At 42.1% G+C, this 19926-nt stretch overlaps 2 protein-coding genes across 2 annotated transcripts in view; both read left to right on the top strand.

The window, feature by feature from the left end:
* fat3b (FAT atypical cadherin 3b) overlaps window positions 1-3690 on the top strand; it is a 71002-nt gene extending 67312 nt beyond the window's left edge. The window contains exon 52 of the mRNA XM_086226248.1: window positions 948-3690. Coding sequence (XP_086082374.1) covers window positions 948-1675 — 728 coding nt within the window. The 3' untranslated portion in view covers window positions 1676-3690. The remainder of the gene's footprint in view (window positions 1-947) is intronic.
* A 9756-nt stretch (window positions 3691-13446) lies between these two features.
* The window catches only part of LOC147248691 (melatonin receptor type 1B-B-like), a 37848-nt gene continuing 31368 nt past the window's right edge, over window positions 13447-19926 (top strand). Inside the window, exon 1 of the mRNA XM_086226223.1 lies at window positions 13447-14341. Within this exon, the coding sequence (XP_086082349.1) occupies window positions 14134-14341 (208 nt within the window). The 5' untranslated portion in view covers window positions 13447-14133. The remainder of the gene's footprint in view (window positions 14342-19926) is intronic.

The following is a 19926-nucleotide window of genomic DNA, read 5'->3' on the forward strand; positions in this document are numbered from 1 at the left end:
TTGTTGCCCCCCACCCACACCCCCACTTTTTTCCCCCCTCTTTTTTTATTTCCACGTTGACAAATTCTAAATGAGAAATGGCACAATTACGCAGCATAAACATGCAGAGGAAGTCCCATGGAAGCTATTGCGAACCCGATAGTGACACAGCAGGAAACAAAGCTATTCACCAGCCTCCCACCACACGAGAGACACAAACAAACACACCGCACAAACGCTCCGACAAGCACAGACACAGTTTTCAATGCTGAAAAAGTAACAAGCAACACATTCTCCATGAAAATATAGAGATCAAGGGAATAGATATTAATGAGAGGGGAAAAAACTAAAGAGGAGGAAAAATAGAAACAAACACTGCAAGCCAAAGAAATGTAGGTACACAGACCAGCTAACATAAGTAAAGTAGGTTGTTTATTAAAGTGGCACGACATTGACTGTTCTGGCTTTAGAGAGGCACCAATGGCATCTTGGTGTGTGTGTGTCCGTGCGTGCGTGTGTGTGTGCGTGTGTGCGTGTGTGTGTGTGTGTGTGTCCGTGCGTGCGTGTGTGTGTGCGTGTGTGCGTGTGTGTGTGTGTGTGTGTGTGTGAGACTCATCACTGGTGTCACCTCACTTACCTCTTGGAGATAAGATTGCTGTGATACTTTTGATAAGTGATAAGTGATACATCCTGCTGATCCTGGTAGATAGATAAAGTTCTCCCATGACACAGAGGCTCTATCATATTCAAGGAGGACAACATTCTACAAGTGATTGTACAGCTAGACTGTGTCCTTCACAAGAATCCTTCTCTTAAAAGGACCTTAAAGACAGGAACTTTACTAAGAAATTGGGAAAATTACCCATTTCACCTTGAGGAACCATCTAAATTTACTTCTTCTTCAACAGGTTTTGGTGGTAAAAGGCCTTAGCGGTATTTATTCTTAAATGTCTATGTTCTTCTTTCAGCATACCGCTGGGAGTCTTCCAGTACGACTGCAAGCTGGTTGTCACCTTCCCGTCTACGTCCACCAGAGGTGGGATCCAATTATGACCTCAGTGACACCCAGCAGCAGAACATCCGGCGAGGTGGCAGCACACGTTCTCTCCAGCTGGACTACAGAGTGATGGCCTACAGCAGCGAGAGAGCGCGTGAGCCCATGAGTAGGACCTTCCAGTGGGAGAGAAATCAGTCGGGAGAGTGGGAGAGGAAACGTATCCTGCACAGGGAGGAGAAGAGATGGCACGATGGGCAAGGACAGAACAGGAGCAGAGACATGGGGGCACACCAAGACCACAGAGGCCACCAGCAGTCACAAGGTCGCGAGGACAATTCCTCGCCTGTTTATGAGGAGTACCAAGAGCCTGGCCATGATCCAGAGCAAGGCACAGAGAGCCTTTACGACACTCTACCCCCAACCCGATCAGCCTATGAGGGATACCCATCAAGCCCCCCTGGCCTCAACTTGCATCCGGCCCAACTTCTACCTCCCCTGCGGGCGTGGGACTTACAAACAGGGGAGTGGAGGGAATCGCCGGAGGAGGGCGGAGAGCTCGGCCCCAGCGGGCTGGGAGGTTCTGGCGATGAGCTGGAGAGACTACTGAACCTGGTGTCACTCAGAGCCAGGAGAGCCACACGAACAAACCGAGGCTCCACTGGATCTGAACCCACAACAACCTGGGATGGATATAAATGAACAGTATTTCATACAATTTTATTTAATATTTATTCATTTATAAATTAAAGAGAGGCAGTGACCCTTTCTGATTATTTATAACGCCACATCCCTGGTCCAACACCTCAAAGGGAAGGGATAATATTGCCATACTTTGATTAATATCCTGCTGTAGGCAAACACTAATCTCCCAGCAATCCCTTGGCTCATTGAAAGTCTCGAGGAAATCTATGCGTTCTCCTGACGTCATCACCTGAGCTACATGAGTTAGCCAAGACTGGGCTCAGATCAACGCTTTAACATGTATAATTTATTGAATCATAAATGCACAACCTTTTATTTACATCAAAAATAGAAAGGAGCCGGTCTGTGTCAGTTTTACATGATTCAGATGTATGTACGCGGGTCGTGTATTTCATACATCGTACGATAGTTCTGCTCTGTTAAATCGCACATGAAATCAGATGTTAGCTCAACCATGCAATACTTTGCATTTCTTATTCTCCATTGACGCATGCTCGGGGTTATTTTGGAGTGAATTATTCGCCCACATCCCAGACATAGCCGTAGAGATGCTATTAAGATTACCAGAAGTCGATACCAGGGGATCTTTGTGCAATCATTTAATTATTCTATGATAATTTATTTAATAATTACAACATTTGTTTGGCTTGTGCCTGCGCATAAACACAAGCGCCAAGGGTACCCAGCTCATTAAACTGTAATTAAATACAACACGTATATATGTATAATTTTTGCAATAGTTCTATATGTTTGACCTCTGATTTTAACTGACAGTACCTGTTGTGCAGTTATAAAGGACAACACGAGGGAGTATTCAGCCGTCACTCTGACATAACGCCACATTCATGATGATGTACCTTGTATATATTCCCAAAGCTGAACTTTTGGCAGTGCTTCAGAGAAAATAAAACCCCCTTCACACCTCATATTAATACGTGATATGAATTTCTTAGGGAATTACGTGGAATTGCAGGCGTGAAGTACAAGAAGAACTCAACTGAAACACGGGTTGATTCTGTCTCAGTGATAACAGTGCGCAAGCTACTCGTGCATCACAAGAGGAATGTAAACGGAATTAAGCTCCATGTTAAACAATTTTGCAACAAACACACTGTTGGTGAGTAGAAGTATTTAAGGATTAACCCATTCAAAATGGGACTCGAGGACAAACTGCTTGCGTTGGTGAGAGTACACGGATCGATTTATTCAGATTAAACTCATTACACTGAAATGTAACATTCTGATCTTCTCTTTGGATGCATTCTATCCAACCCAATGCTTGAGGCCACCCTGAGAGTGACAGGTCATGACTTGTGTCATCCAATATATTGATGTCTCACAGTATGGTATCCCTCCGTCTGCTCCTCTTCTTCACACATTCCTATCCAGGTCGACGTTTTAAGTGGGTTGAAGTGCATCGGAGAGACAGAAACATGCTGGACAGGTCAGACGATCACAAGGACAAACACATTCACACCTGTGGGCACTTCACAGTTTCCACTTCAACAGGCCTGCGTGTCCACGGACTGTGGAAAGAAAGCAGAGCACCCAAAGGAACCAGCAGGAATCCAGTGCAAAGAGAACACAACTCAGAACAGCACACAAGTCAGACACCCCTGCTGTAATGTATTTATTGCCATCTGTTATAGTTAAATATAAGGATTTGAAGTTATCTCAGATGCCTGATGTGTTGAAGATCAATGTTTTATGGATACTGGAACTGCATCACATTACAAGGACATGAAGAACATGCTCCACCTAAGCAGATTCATATTTATTTATTGAAAAGAAAAAGGGATTTATACCTGTATGCTTTAGCAGGTGAGCTATATCTTGCAGACTACATGAGATAAATAATCCCTCCAAAATATTTAATCCTATCAAGTCAGTCCTGTCACGGTTAGTATATGCTTTCTTTTCCCTCTTGACTGGAATCTGGCAGATTCATTTAGCAGAGCTTAAAGTCGTTGATGTCCTGGGAAGACATGAAGGCGTTAAGACGTCTCCTGAAATGTTAGGTATACAAACTGTATGATTGGTCATAGAATAAATATAATTTTGAAATCATTTGGGTTATTTGAGAAGTTTTCATGATCATAATTCTATGTTTATGCCTATTTATTATTGTTATTTTGACAACAACTGGAAATGGTGTGGAAAAACATCCGGCCCTAATCAGGCATATGGTGGCGCTGTAATGAAAGCCAAGGAAATGGTTGTGGAGGAGGTTGCCATGACCTGACCATCACCCAACGGATGGTTTGTTTCACAGAAGCTTCTGAAAAGTTACCCAGGGAAACACACTGGAAAAGGCCAGATGCTTCAAAAAAACCCATCCGTTAATCAAATATCTATAGCAACATCTGTGCCAACCTGTTCTGGAGACACCATCGTTGCTGTAAAAAGGAATGGGAAAAAAAAGGCCTTAGCTGAAATTCCACCGACTGTAAATTTGAGTCGTATTCGGGCCGTGGAATTTGACATTATTTGACTTCATTTTAAATCTGAGAAACAATAATATGGCTATAACTTTTAAACAAACACGGTGGATCATGCCGCTGTCTTTGTGATGATGAAACTAGTGAGTGATTGTTCTCGTTCCCCTCAGAAACAGAATCAAACCAGAAGAAGCCACTCTGGAAAGACTAAACCATTTCTGCTCGTGGCTTTAATTTTGGGCGACTGAGCTTCTTCCCTCCACTGAGCATGAAAAAAGGGTTTGAACTGGTGCTGCTCCTGGCTGTATTTTTTTATAATGCATTTAGACACTCCAGAGTTGCTCAGATTTGAGAGTAAATTTCTCATTATGATCTTTGAATTTGAGGAACTCATTTCTTTGGCTGACTTTGATTAGATACATCTGGGTCATTGGTAGATCTTTTGTTCTTGGGGTTTTTTATTTCCCACAGTGATCCAGTGTGTGCCAGCAGCCACACAAGAACAAATGATGTTCCATTTCGATTAAATCTCTGCACGTAATCCAAATTAAAACAACTTTAATGACTGAATGTTACCATGTCTTCTAACAGCAACTGTGGTGGCATTTCTTAATAGCTTGATCTACTCTCTGGTAAGGGACACCAGTCATTAATTTATGATGGCACAATGGTGGCAAAAAAAAAAAAGTTGTGAGAAAGCGATGGTCAGTGTGTCTGAATCTTGCATTCACTCTGTGACTAACAAAGAAATGCACCAAGGAAGCGGTGGGTTTTGATTATTTCCTCTGCACCCCCTGTGGAGATGACATACAAACTTTGTGCTTATTATCATCCAACCCTCCTCGTATAAAAACCACCAGGCTGCCAGAAAAACATCCCCATGACAACCAGCTTTTCCTGTGATCCTGTTTGTGTCTGTCACTTAGAACACATTTTGGCCAATTAGAGGGTTGGGGAGTCGTTTGTGTGTGTGCGCGTGTGTGTGCGGGTGCGCGCGTCAGTATAACGTATCCCAAAGGGTTGTTGTATGTTTTTTGTTTTATGTGATGCTACACGGGCAGAGGAGAGGATCAAACAGCTCCAAACACGATTGGAAAAATTGATTATTTATTCTGTGTTAGCATGTATTTTTGAGTATCTGTGAGATTTGGAAGAAAAAATGACTTTTTATAAGCATTATACAAATATGTACTACATTCAAGGCCTAGGGAAATGGAAGAATGGAACAGAAAGTGACGGAGCAACTTTGGATATTGATTAGCTTTTTTATCAGCAAACAGCACTGACCAATTTTGGATGTACATAATATATACATAATTATCAAAGTCATGATAGAACCAGCTAACTTCCTGTTAGCTAGCCCTTTGCTAACGTGAATGTGAGTAAATGATGGAATCTTTGTGCTTCTTCAGATTTTCCAAAAGTTATCAGACCAAATACGTTACAAAATAGTCATGAAACATGTCATGTCAATGAGGTTGTGACGCTCCAAATGATTATTGACTGATTATCAGTCGCTTCTTTCACGCATGTCTAGCACAATGTCTACAGGACAACCTGCTTTTGGCCACAGCGCCTCTAGTGAAGGATGGAGGGGACCATTAAACCCTGAGGAAGCATTTTCACTGGACACTACATTATTACACGCCCCTGAGTGCAAAATGAGTAAGCAAACGTTTAAATATACTGATTTTATATATTTAAAAAAAAAAAAATCTATTTGGCATATATTAATAGCTAGAGGAACAATTAGCACAAAGATACAGGATTAAAATTTGGAAATTTTAGCTGTATCACATTAACATTTTTGCATTTTAAAATAGTATTTTTAACTGTATTCTCCAAAATCATGTATCTTTTAGCACATGCCAGTTTGTGTCAGTGAAATAGAGGAAAATAGCTCATAGTCAAATGTTGGCTGGCTTGTTCTCTCTCTCTCTCTCCCTCTCTCTCTCTCTCTCTCTCTCCCTCTCTCTCTCTCTCTCCCTCTCTCTCTCTCTCCCCCTGCAGGAACTTTGAACCACAAAAGACTCAAACAGGTACAAGGCAGAACTCGAGGGAGATGAATGTTGTTTTCTCCATCCCAGGAAAATTGCATGGCTGGCTTTGTAAAACGCACACCTAATTTGATGAAATCTGTCATTGCGGAACTCATTCTAAAACTTCTATTAGTGCGCTTCACAGCCTGAAAATTAACAGCTTGTTTTGCTCCCCAATGCAACTGCAACACCCAAATTTATGTTTCTTCGATTACCCCTGCCTGTCACAACAAGGCAAACACATTAAAAATAAAAGAGAAATTTGATCATTTACAAAAATATGCCAAAGATGTCTCAGATGATAATACCAAGCCTGAGGTCTTGTAAAAAAAAATAAAAAATGCAGGCATGTTTTCTGGGGTGATGCTGCTGCAATTTGAAGTCTTGAGGGAGGATGGGAGAGTCATCACCTTCACGACATTCATCCTAACAGACAAAATGTTACATAACGTCTGCCTCCAGCTGCATGTGTGACACACACTAGATAAACAGAAATTTAAACGAACACACACACGCACGCACGCACAAACACACACGCACGCACGCACAAACACACACGCACACACACACACAGAAGCAGGTAGAGATAGTTCTGCTGGGAGGAGGAGACAGCAATTTATTTATCCAGTTTATTAAATAATGCTGACAAGTAACAGGCATCATGTCTGGAAAAATTATAACCTAAATCATAACTTTCTCAAATTTAGCACACAAATGAAAGTGACAGGCACAGGGGTGAAAAAAAGGAAGGTAAAGAGAAGAATAAAGTGACAGATGTTCAAATTATGAATGCATCTGGGGGAGCAGATGAAGACCTTCCAGTCCCGTTAGCTCTGCAGGGTTTTCACTGGACCAGCTGGAATTTACGCCACACAGTCGGCAAAGCCACTTAACCCCTTCTGATTTTTCTGCTCCCTTCCTTCTTCGTCTCCGCTTCATTTTTTACAGTGCCGTTCCTCTAGATGTGGCTGGATTCAGCAGGAAAGATGAAGGGATGGACAGAAGGATGAAAGGATGTTACATAAAGGAGGAGAGGAGTAAAGAATACATCATGTAAGAAAGGCAAGTGAAGAAGTGGTAAAAGTAAGAGGGATTACCATTCCCCAGTCGCTGCTTATTGAGGGGTAGCTGTGTGGGTGATTATAAATCCATGCTGCTCTCACTAACACCAGGATTACACACCCAGCCAGACCTAATCTATGTGCCTAACATCTGCCTCCAATGACACACACACACACACACACACACACACACACACACACACACACACACACACACGGATGTAAACACAGTCATACATGCATGTAAACAGTCAAATGCATTCAGTTTCATTCCATGTAATATTCATGAATACTTAAATTGTACAAGTACAAATCTATAATGGTGAGGGAGGGTGGGGGGAGGGGAAAATTGGACTTCAAGGGGTCATCTCCACACGCATGCATGACGATATGAATCAGAAAGCTGCCCTGAGCTCTGTGTGACTGAGTAGTGGAAGCTGTGTACCAGCCATCTCCTATCATACCCCCCCCCCCCCCACACACACACACACACACCCACTTGCTGTTTGAACAGATGATTACTGAGGAAATCCTCTGGCATATGGCTGCAAAACAGCTATGAGTGAGATGGGAAAGTTAAATGCTCTTCAAGTCCTTTATTGGATTTACTGTCTAGATTAATGTGCATAAATGTCAATGGATTATCGCACGACTCGACTGTTATTGAACGTTATCACATTTACGAAGGGTTTAGGGGGTCTATTGGCAGAAATCAACTATTATAGTCTCCAGACTGTTTTTATTATTGTGTATCAACCTGGCTCACGATGGCTTCCATGTGACATTTTTACACTGAAGGGGTCGTCTGAATTTGACTGGTTGAAAGGCAAATAGGAAGTGATTGCTTGGTTTGTATTGGTATCTTATTGTTTTGGTGAGAGCCCAGACTTTGAAAAATGGAGGATCAGACTTCAGCACAAAGAAAAAAACAAACAAACATGGAGCATGAATCATCATCATCATCATCATCATCAAATGAGTGCAAACATGAAGAAGCGACCAGGACAGGAAGTGGGGTCATCGGTTCAATTCCCTGCAATGCCTCTGAATCAATTGGGTGTCCCTGCAGACACAATAGGCTGTGTCTGCAGGTGGGAAGCAGTGGCCTTAGCACTAGCGCCTCCTCTGGCCAGTCAAGGTTGGTAATTCTCCACACACCCTACTACCCTGTTAAAACCCTAGTTGGTCAACTGTTTTGATGTACTCTTGCATTCAAAATTTGATGGAAATGGCAATATTCCAAAAAAGATTTTATGTTGATTTGGGTTTGGGGTTTTTTTTGTGCCTTTTCCAAAACAATAAATGTGTGCAAAACAGTAGATAGAAACCATAAAATCAAATAAGATCTGATACAATGGATCAGCTCATCTGTCGTCTTCACGGGAAATCCCAAACCTGGCCTTCATCTCCGTACTGCATGCAACACGTCCAGTGTTAGCTAGTAGTTAAAAACATTTACAATATTTCCACCTGAAGGAGAGAAAATTAGAGTCAACTTGATTTAAACTGTCGATGTTGATGTTGTCAATTAGCTTGAAGGCTGCCGCCGCAGCTTCTGTCGCACGATTGAAATAAGAAGGCCAAGGGAGTCTGCAACTTCACCCCAAGATGCCACTAATAAATCCTTCGGTTCACTCTGGTCCTTTAAAGGTAGTAATTGACAGATCTTTGCGGGCTTGACTTTGGATGAAAAAAATGGCCACTTTCTGCAAACTAGACCTAGAGCAAAGAAAACGCTGAATCATGTTATCTAGGAAGTGTTTATTTTATCCTCCATAAGTCTTCAGCCCATATATGCTGAATTGACAGGGGCCTTCAGTTATGCTCAGCCTCTTATCTGCTTTAGCTCTAAGGAATTGGCGTGCTGTCACCCTTGAGATTGCTGATATCTGATTTTGGTAAGAAGGGGGTCTGTTCTAATTTACTCTTTGATCACCAGGGGTTTTTATGCTCGCCGGCCGAATAAGCATCTAGATTTGCTGAAGTAGCTGGAAATGTATCATTTAGGGTCTTGTTGAACAGTGCAAGTATGAAATGCCTAGTTGCCTTTACAGTCCATCTGATTAGTCTAATTTATGGTCATAAAGCACAAGATTGTTTGACAAACGCACCTTGGAAGCAACTGGAGATCACGAAACCCCCATCAGCGCTGACAATACTTTCTCTTATTGCCGCTATCATCATTCTCAGTTGGAGTAATCATCATTTATGCCCTCATAGACTCCTCCTGGCTCCAGACAATTAGCCCAATCATTTAATTGCAAATACAATAAATGTAACAAGTGTAATGATGATTTCTTAAAAAGTTTGGTTTTCCACCACATTTCAGGCGAGAACTTTCCTTCAAAACTCATTAGCACAAACAAATTAGCGTACAATGGAGGTGATTCCAAATGATAATTCTCAATCATCAGCTTCCAAAATCGAAACCACTGACTTATCACGACCTGCCTTTTATCAGGGGTTTAGACACTTATAATTTTCAAATAAACTTTCTTTTCTGCCATCACAAAAGTTCTCTTGTCATAAATGTTATGAGATTATTAGATATACGAGCTTTGTAGCCCTTTTTTCCCATTGTTGAATGGTCCATCACAGACTGAATTAAAGTGCTTCATCAGAAGCAAAGCAATTCTCATGCTGCAAGAGTTGTTACTGTAGTTCTGTATTGTAACTCTAGATTCTACGAGTGTAGCCTTTCAAGAGCTGTCACTACTGGGTTTATCCATCAAACGCAAGCGCAGTCATGAAGATGTTGTGCCCTTGTGTTCTGCTTCTTTTCCGGTCTGCTCCAGTAGTATAACACCGAGTAACCTGAGCTCTGCTACCAGAACAGCATTTTCCCTGACAACGCCTGTGGAGCGGCAGGCCTGAGTCCTGACGCTGATGTGCACCGGGCAGGTCTACAGCACTATATGACTGCTAGCAAATTGCTTCCATTGCAATCAGTTGGAGCTGCTAGCCTGCATGACATGACTCAGTGATATAGGGCTGTTCCTGGTGGGGACTACCAGCCCCACAGACAGAAATTCACTGCTATCTCAGATGTTCCTGCAGTATTAGACACACCGTAATTAGCTTTGACCCTATTTAACATTCAATTTTTAAGTATTCAAAGTCAGATCAGCTTAATTCCCTCTTCTTGCTGTGTTTAATGGCAAGTGGCAACAAGTGTGAAGTTGTATTAGTACCACCTATACAATGTTGACGTGTGGACCACCATTTTCTGTTACATCATGGGGCTGTTGAATACAAATTAAACAAATTAAATAACTATTTAATGTGAATCAAATTAATTACACAACTTGAGCTATTTCTTCTGTAGAGTGTTAAGTATTTGGATTCCTGAGAATTCAATTATTCAAGGTAGGAAATTCAGCCCTCTGTCCAGCCCCCCCCACCCCCCCACACTCCAGTGAGTGACTCAATCAATCACTTTCTGACCGACTCACTCAATCACTCACCAACCTTGAGCTCTGAGGAAGAATTGGTTCAAATGAACACATCATTGTATCAGAGGCAATGTGAGGCTGTTTCCCCCCTACATTACACGTTAGAAGAGACAAAGCAGATCTGCGTGTGTATCCATGACATTTGAGTTAAAACCATCCATTTCTATGCGGAGCAGCTGACAGACTGGCAGTAAAGGGAGAACTGTGTGTATCTGCCTTAAGTCTCCTTTGAATATTCTTCAGAACATGCACTTTGCAAAGATGCAGCCGGTGTAAAAGGTAACAAGACCCTCTCTCTTCTGACAAGGTGCCCCCCCCCCCGCATTAGCCCTCGAAGAGCTGTTGCAACCAGGATGAAAGTGTGAAGTTTATATGGTGTCCACTCTGACACAAGCAGTTACAGTAGATCCCAGAGTCCCAACCCAACAATAGAAAGCATAAAGGTTCAGGGAGGCGCCTTTATCCAGAGAAACCAGTCCTGAGAGTCAGAAGAAAGGGCCATGTGCACCCTCATCCCCCACACCCCCCAACTGCCTTGTTAAAATAATTTTCCAAGTGCCCACTAAACCAAAAAGATGGGATTAATGCTGCCCCCGTTTAGCACCGTCGGGCCTGACTAATGGGTCATCTATAGTTTATCACACAACTGAATGAGTCAAAGCCACATCATACTGATAAAAGGACAAGAGGGCGTAAAACAGGGCAAACTGCCCGAGGGTAACAGCTCTTGACTGAAAAGGGTTGTTTAAACTTAACTTTAAAAAAAAGCGCACTCTCACCCCTCCAAAACAGAGGCATTACAGCTGAAACCTGGGCAGACACAAATGATCCTCGTCATCCTCTCTTATCAGAGACCTTGAGGCTGCACAATGCTGTGGCTAAAAAGTATTCAAAAACACTCAATAGAGACAGCTCTTAGCGGGGCAAAGCCAACAGGAAGTAGAGGGGCAGCCTATCATATTATCACCTACATTTAGCTGCTCTCGAGGAAGCTGGTGCTTTTCTGACAACACTGCCGCTGCCATTTTGGACTAAATACATCAAACAGTTACGGCACCGAACAACATCTGTGGACGGGCAGATTTGATGACCAAATAGAAAGTAGCATCAGGGACTTCCTCGAAAAGTTACCGCATATTTGTCCCATTTGTCTTGCAATTTCTTTTCAATTTTGTTACAGTTTCACTTCAAAATGTTGGAAAACGCCGCACACCAATGGAGCAAGCTCTTCGCACTTTAGCAGTACTGTTAATGTCTGTGCACTAACCTGAGCAACACGGGTACGATTTTTAATACTAAAACTATCCCCTTATGGGATTCCGTTCTATATTCCAAAGTCAGAAGGATTCACGCGATTTCATGGCAAATCTATAGAGCGAAAGAGTTGTGATTATTAGACTTTCCTCACCAAGCAAAATAATCAAAAGTTTTAATCATCACAGTGTTTTAACCCTAATGAACTGGGTGATATTACATGCTGTTTTCTATCCATTAAGACTGATGCATCTCATCAGGGGTGCTTCTGCAAGATTAAATGTCTTTTCTCCATCCCCTGGTTACAGTGCTTCCAAAGAAAACACAGCAGTGCTGGAGCTGATTCACTGTCACCAGACATAAAACACGGATATACACAGCAAATACCGACTGATTCTTGCAAAGGACGACAGTGGCGCTATAGTTGTTGTTGTCAATTTTCCAGAACACTCATTCAACCCATTCTCCATTGATGTTTTTTTTTTTTTTGTCCTTACAACAACTGTTTGTATCTAAGTCTTAAGAGAGTGCTTAAGAAGGCACATTCACAGCAGACAAACACAGTCATCATGCTGACTATTGATTCACCAGTTTGTGAGACACGTCTATCACAGCCAAAACAAAACATATTCAGATAGTCATTTTTTTTTAAAGAGTTTTGCACTAATTTTATGGCTTTTCCTGATTCATTCACTCTGTCGAAGGCATTATTGAGTTCCAAGCTTTTCTTTCCTACTCCAATAGTGTGTGCCAGAACTGTCTGTCTCCCGGTCATCACATCAGGTCCATGGAGCACATCACCCCGCTCTGAGGCTGACGGGAAGCTTGCTCTAATCTGCTCCTGCTGCTGTGCTTGAGGGCATCGGCCGCAGCCGTAAGCTCAGCAGTGAAGAGTTAAACAAGCGAGAAACGCTGGCCTCAATGTGTCACCACCAGCACTGGCAGTATTGATGACATATAAATCCACTAGATCTGATGGAGTTTTGTTTGCACCGTTGGCACACCAGTTACCCACGTTCAGGCTGAATGGGATTAGACTGCCACCTCCACTAGTCTCTGACTACACAGTGCACAAAGTGAATCATAGTCCAGTGTCCAAAAATGGCACCCTAGAGGAGAATTGCCCACACGGGATATTGTGTCAATTAACATCTTGTATTCTGTATTGTTTTTTTGTTTTGTTTTGTGTGTGCGTTTTTGTATCAGTAAAGGTTAAGGTAAGTAATTATTTTTCTTTTAGAGTAAACATAAATGTGTTCTGATTAGAGCCACCGCTGGTTTTACAGTTAAACCTCCGACCATTGTGTTGAGATCAGAGATTAAGGAAAATTGGGGGGAACCCTTTTATACACGGATGCTCCTGCATAGAGGGAGCTTGTGGGAGAGAGAGAGAGAGAGAGAGAGAGAGAGAGAGAGAGAGAGAGAGAGAGAAGAGGGATAGAGAGAGAGAGGGAAAGAGAGAGGGGGATTAAACATATAAAGCCAAACGGAGATAAAAAAAAAAATTGTTTGTGCAGCCGTGCCTCTCTCCGAGGATGTCTCCATCCTGCTGCGCGCCTGACTGAGCGCTCCTTTCTCTGATATTTACCACAGTGCTGCTCCGCCACGCACAGCGCTGGCTGCGTCCTAGTTCAGCGTGTGGCAAGGGCATCACAAATGCTTAGAGAAGACAATTCGCTCCTCACTGGGTTTGAGTATTTTTTTCGCCCTTGACAAGAGCAAATTAAATCATTCTGAAGAGAAGAATGACCTTTTTTTCAACGTGGGCGCAAACGGATTGGAGTTAGACATGCCAGCCAGCAAGCCTGGGGCGCTTGAGGAAGATGGGAACTCAACACATGGGTTGTGTGGACCCTCTCTGCTCAAATATGCTCCAAACGTCAAATAATTTGCTTTTCCTCAGGAGGGAGGAGGAGGCACCGTTGCGTATCTGAGCTTTGGGAGGCGCATCAATGTGACGACTTTTGCCAAAAGATAAAGAGTCCACGTAACTTTATGTAGGTCACAGGTGATCACCCCTCAGTATCAGGTAACTCCTCTTGTATTTAGAGGCGATCTCACTACCAGTGGCTACAGCAGAGTTGACGAGCGCTCTTGAAGAACTCCGTGAGGCACCCAGGTGCGCTCCATGCTTCAGTCAGGACTCACCGGTGGTACCGGCGGTACCTGCGGGACATAAGATACAGTTGATACTCGGGCTGTGGGCCAGTGATGCCGGACACATTCACACTCATAAAGAACCGGACAGAGCCGCGGCTGGGGCAGCTAGAGCGCACACTGGCCACGGAGGGGAGCGCCCGCCCCGCCTGGGTCATAGCCATCCTGGCAAGCGTGCTGATCTTCACCACGGTGGTGGACGTTTTGGGGAACCTGCTGGTGATCATCTCGGTGTTCAGGAACCGTAAACTGAGGAACTCGGGTAAGGTTCATTCCCGTGCAAAGACACAACTTATTTTTTGTGGGTAATTTCGATTTTTTTTTCTTTGTTTTTGTTTTTTGTGGGTAATTCGATGAGGTGACTCGTGACTATATTCTGAAGGAAACGTCGTTTGGTGTCCTCGTGCATATCTTGCAATTTATTATGCAAGAGCGAATTTACATAATAATTCTATTCATGCTGGTGAACTTGAGAGGAATCCTGAGCTCTGAATTCATTTTTATTTGTACTGACTCTCCATTCCATTTCAATTCACTCTGCATGCACGCATTTGACCCATCGACCTTTAAACGCACTTTGCTCCATATGCCTTCACACCAGTGAGCCCGGGCACTGAAGCAACTTTAAACAATTTATTTAACTTAGAATGTACACTCATAACGAATATTTATCAGCCTGCACTCAGAGCACATTGGGTCTATACAGAATATGCACCGACATGTCAACATTATCCAGACCACCACATTAGACTGTGAAGCTTATTGGCTGATCTGCATCTGGACAGGATACAGCTGCTGGTGGACGCACATATGGCTGCCATAGTTCAAACCTGTCTGGAAGACTCATTACTGGCTAATTCCATCTTCAAATATACTGACAGATTGAGTGATTCCTTGCATTGAATTGTAACTGCTCCATGTCTCTTTCCCTCAATCCTGGGCTCTTTGGTGGGAGGCTCAAAGGTTGTCAGACTTGTATAGCTGGAAAATAAAAGCAGGTGAGTGGTTGAAAAGACACCCAATAATAGAGGTGATTAGATGATGCGAATCTGTGAATTTACCCAGGAGGCCTCATGCAACTCCACTGAACCTCTAAGCCAAATCATATCACATGCAATTAAAATCTTTCTGATGAAAATGACCTTTCTAAGATGTTTTTTGAATGGTTTTCCGATGTTTTGCTTGGTTAAACTTCACTTTCCTCTTAACATTATAATCTCAGTTCATCGTCTTGACAATAATGACACAAATTACTGTAAAGTTTGGAAAGAAATTACTTGTATGAGCAAATGCGAGACTGAGAACTTGTCAACATGGATATTTTATGCAGTTAAGTCAGTCAAACTGTGCTGACCGGCTATTTTGTGTGTTATGAGGCAACAATTTAAGCAGGAAATAAGCATTTATTAGCATATTCTGTAAATCAGCAACTATTATTCATCCAGAAGGATGAAAGCAGGATTCCTTCTTCCCTATATTCGATGGACAAAATACCCAGAGGATGAAGCAAAACAACAACATCCTTTCATTTTTAGTCATTATCAACCTTGTGTTTAATCACACAGTCCTTGTTAGAATCGGAGTAACAGGTTGGATATGCAGTTAAAGGTGGACAAGAAATAGACGTTTTTTAAAGTTTTACAGGAAAAAATATCACATATTGAAGTTTTGGAAGTAACTTGGCATAATTTTTTGATCAGCACCTGAATAGATGCTGAGTTAGAAGTATGTCAGCAGTGCCAGCAGTTCCTCAGGGGAAGCTCGTGAAGTTTTTACTGCTTCATAGAGTATTAACACTTCTCCATTTCCTGGTGCCAGTCGCTGAAAATCCAGAATGAGTGCAGACATAATGCTCTCAGTGTAAGCTTTGTGCGATCACGAATTTTCAACGTATAGAAGTAAATCTTTCCTCACTAAGCCAGGAAAAAGTCACACACACACAAAAGACACTCTTCCTGTTCCAGAGCTGGCATCCATGTATCCAGCCGTTGAACAAACAGTAGAGGGCGACCTTCATACCTGAGGCCAATTATCATTTGATCTTGCTGCTCTTCTCTCAGGAATTCCTCCGTTTTCCACAGCTGACTGATGTCCTTAGCACTCAATGAATATGTGCACTTAAAAATATGCTCTCAAGTTTTTGCACTTTAGAATACGCGCTTTAGTTGTTGCCCTTGTTGTGACTGAACATTACGATGCTCTTTGTACTTAAGGAATAAAGATATAAATATTTGTACTTTGTATGCCGTACCCTGGTTTTCTTTAAAGAGAAGCATGTCTTTATGCCTCCTGATGCTTTTACGGTGACGCAATTAAAAATGAAATTCTTTCAATTTAGCTGAAAAACAATTTCCAGTTTATTTGTGCATACTTTATTTAGCCGTATGGACACAGTGATCACCTGAGTTATGTCTTCAGAGATGGACTCCCACACTCCCAACTCTTAACGCATTTTTTTGTTTTTTTTTTGTGATGGTTTAGGCAAGGTTTAGCTTATTCACAGCTCTGAATCACCTTGACCCATGGGGTTTTTTATTTATTGATGCTTTAGTGGAACGAAAAGAAATAAAAAGAAAAGGCAGAGAGTTAAGAAACACATTTGTAAATCAGAAGCAAAATGTCAAGTGTGCTTTCATTTGTAGTGTGTAACCTAAAAACATCTTTTTCATCTTTGTCTTGCCGACCTTCATGCAAAGTGACAGACTTAAGATAACTACATTCACGGAATTTAATGTCATCACTATTCCTCTCACGTCCTGAGTGAATAAGACAGAGATTATGGTTTATTAAAAAGAGAGCTGGCTTTTTTTGTGACCAGAGAGCAACATTTTTTGTCTCCGCTTCTTTTAATTTTTTACTCCTGCACCACTTTGATAGAGTATTTTTCAACTGTGAAGTGGAATTTTCCTTTGTTTTTCTTTTTGAATCCTTGCAATACAGTGAATGCATATGGTGAGAATCAAACAAATTCTATAAGAAAACCGGTCCAAATTACCCTTCAGCGAGACATATTCATGTGTATTATGGCTTGGCTATTAGAGGAAAGGGTGACTATGTTGAGTTTTGCTGAATAAGGACAATGGTAGGACGCATAGTGCACCTTTCAATCTCAAGAACAGTTGAGTGCACAATTTAATCACAATTTGACCCAATGAGACCTTCTAGTCGACCTGATGGGCTCATTCAGTAGCCCAATACAGACATACCTGCTCAACTTGTACTTGAGATATTCTAGGATGATACAACTTCTTTCTTTCTTTGTTTCCTGCAACCTACCTTTATAGAGGTACACACACACACACACACACACACACACACACACACACACGGTGCTCTCCCAGCTTTAACAGCCCACTCAGCAGTTCACAAACCCACAGTCGTGAACCTGAAGCCTGGATACAGGGACTAAAACAACCCACTCTCAGCCGCTCAGATGGGAAAATATAGTATTTACACAGTCAACAGTGCAAATCAGAGGGTCTCATGTGATTAGTCACTACAGTGGTCATAGTTTTGCATAAATCCCCCTTCTGTGTTTTCCTGTGGAAAGAGCGAACAAAGCAAATTGACCGGGGGAGCAGCAGACCGCTATATCTCGTCAGCAGTTAGACCGAGGAGCGATGAGTAACTCTTTATCTCACCTACCCACATTAGTCATAGCTGCATACTAATAGTAAATATCATCGCAAATGATAATTGACATGGTAGCTGTTATTCACACAAATCAAACACTCATGTGGCTTTAAAACCAGCAGCGTGTCACATTACGTCTCTGTCCCCCACTTTTTCCCCCCTCTTATCAAAGACCATAATGTGTTTCCTCTCTCTCTCTCTCTCTCTCTCTCTCTCTCTCCCTTCCTCTCTCATCATGTGCTATTGTATACTGACGAGCTTGTGCTGCAGATGCTCAACTGCCCACATGCGTAACTTCATAAAGCATTAGAGCCATTTGTCTCCTGAAATGTGTCTTTGACTCTTTACACAAAGCACTGGGACGTACAAGTGTATTTCAGCATACACAAACCCATGTTAAGGAGTATACAGGGCATTACATCTTTCTGTGATACTGTTCTGGAACGTATGAACAGTGTGTGTGTGTGTGTGTGTGTGTGTGCGTGAAGTACAGTTGCGAGGGGCAGAGGTTTTTGTCCTTTGAGATTTGTCTTTGAAGGAGCTTAGGTGTTGCAAACCTTCAAAGCGAGTTAGACAGGATCACACATTACAGTCTCTTCAAAGAGACTTTATTTACATCATACCCCCTCCACACACACATATTCACACCCCTCTCCTCCTACCTCTCATTCCGCCTCTAGCTACTTTTCTCTAAAACCTCTATAAAAAATAATGCTTAAAATATTCCTTAGTTAAGACTGTGGCTTGGAAGAAGAAAAAAAAATCTATCCAGCTTATTGTTTCCTGCAGCCTCTCCCCATGACCCTGACTCACACTCCCCTCTCCATGGTGCTGAGGCATGTTTGTGTGAGTCGTCTACACATTGATAAAAACATGAAGCAGATGATTCAAATATTAATGAAAAAGTGAGTGCGCTCATGATGCGTATGTCTTGAAAACCCCTTCTGATGAGGATGCGTTGCCACTTGTTTACAAATGGATTAAGAATGACTGGAGGTATGTAGTGATTACAGTGGATTGGCTGTGTGGCTGCGCTCCCCAGTAAATTAAGCGATGTCAGTATGTAACTGAGTAAGCAAATGTGTGACTGAGGAAACGTGAGAGTGTGTCTCATGGACAACTTCAGCATCTTTGTTAATTGGACACATTGTCTTTCAAATTTTTACCATTCAGTTGACACATTAATCCCGAGTGCTTCATATTGAATAAGCACGGAGGGATTTCTGTGTCTTGTTCAAAGACATTTTGACAGGAAAGAAGGCTGTTGGCAGACTATTGCATGGAATCTCTCTCAAACGCTAACACCATCTGCTGCCCTGTCGACACTTATAATGTACGTTAGCTGTCATTTTGTGCTGTTTAAAGGCTGTGACACTCCTCGATTTTAAACAAGAATGAAGACAGACAGCAGTTCTGTAATGAATTCACAAGTTATTTGTGTCCATCTACAAGAGTGAAGCCGAAGATCCATCAAGATGGTTTTGCTTTCCCAATATATGAGGCAGTCTTAAATTTTCACAATTTTGCCTCACACTGAGAAACTCCCAAATCACCTCTCCTCAAAAACACAGCTCGATTATTAGCTTTATCAAGAACCTCCTGCGATCACATTACCAGCCCACGTGTGTTTGTGGCAGGTTGCAGCACAGAAAGAGGAAGAACCCATCAAATTTGGATTTGAATCTGTTTAAACACAGCAAAACAACAACAACAACAACAACAAAACCCACCATTTTTTATGCTGGCTTTGCTTCAGGTCATCTTGATTGGGATAAACACCCTCCAAGTGTCCTCTCACCCAGAAGGCTGCATGGTACCACTTAAAGAACAGTATCCCTCCTCTAAAATATACTGAAAACTTTTTGAGCATATAGGATCATGAATAAGAAGTTATTCACGAGCGAGTACTAATTCTGTTGTCCAAGTGTTTTTTTCTTTCCATTTATTCTTTCTTACTCTTTTGAGTCATACTCCATTTGCTGTTTCAAGGATCATCTTCATATTTTCGTTAGGGCCCTGCTGATATATCGGCTGTTATCTGCCTTTCACAGGTTGATCACAGATTTATCATATCGGTCCAAATGTTTTAGGATATGAAACAGTATTAAAAAAAATATCTTAACAGCACATAAATTGCAGAAAACAATGCCTATGGTGATTTAACGATGATGTCACATAAGGTGCCCTATAGAGAGCGCTCTGGTGCCACTGCAC

Source organism: Aulostomus chinensis, chromosome 15, assembly GCF_037954235.1.
Source record: "Aulostomus chinensis isolate RoL2024-O1b breed Wild chromosome 15, RoL_Achi_v1.0, whole genome shotgun sequence".
NCBI lineage: Eukaryota > Metazoa > Chordata > Actinopteri > Syngnathiformes > Aulostomidae > Aulostomus > Aulostomus chinensis.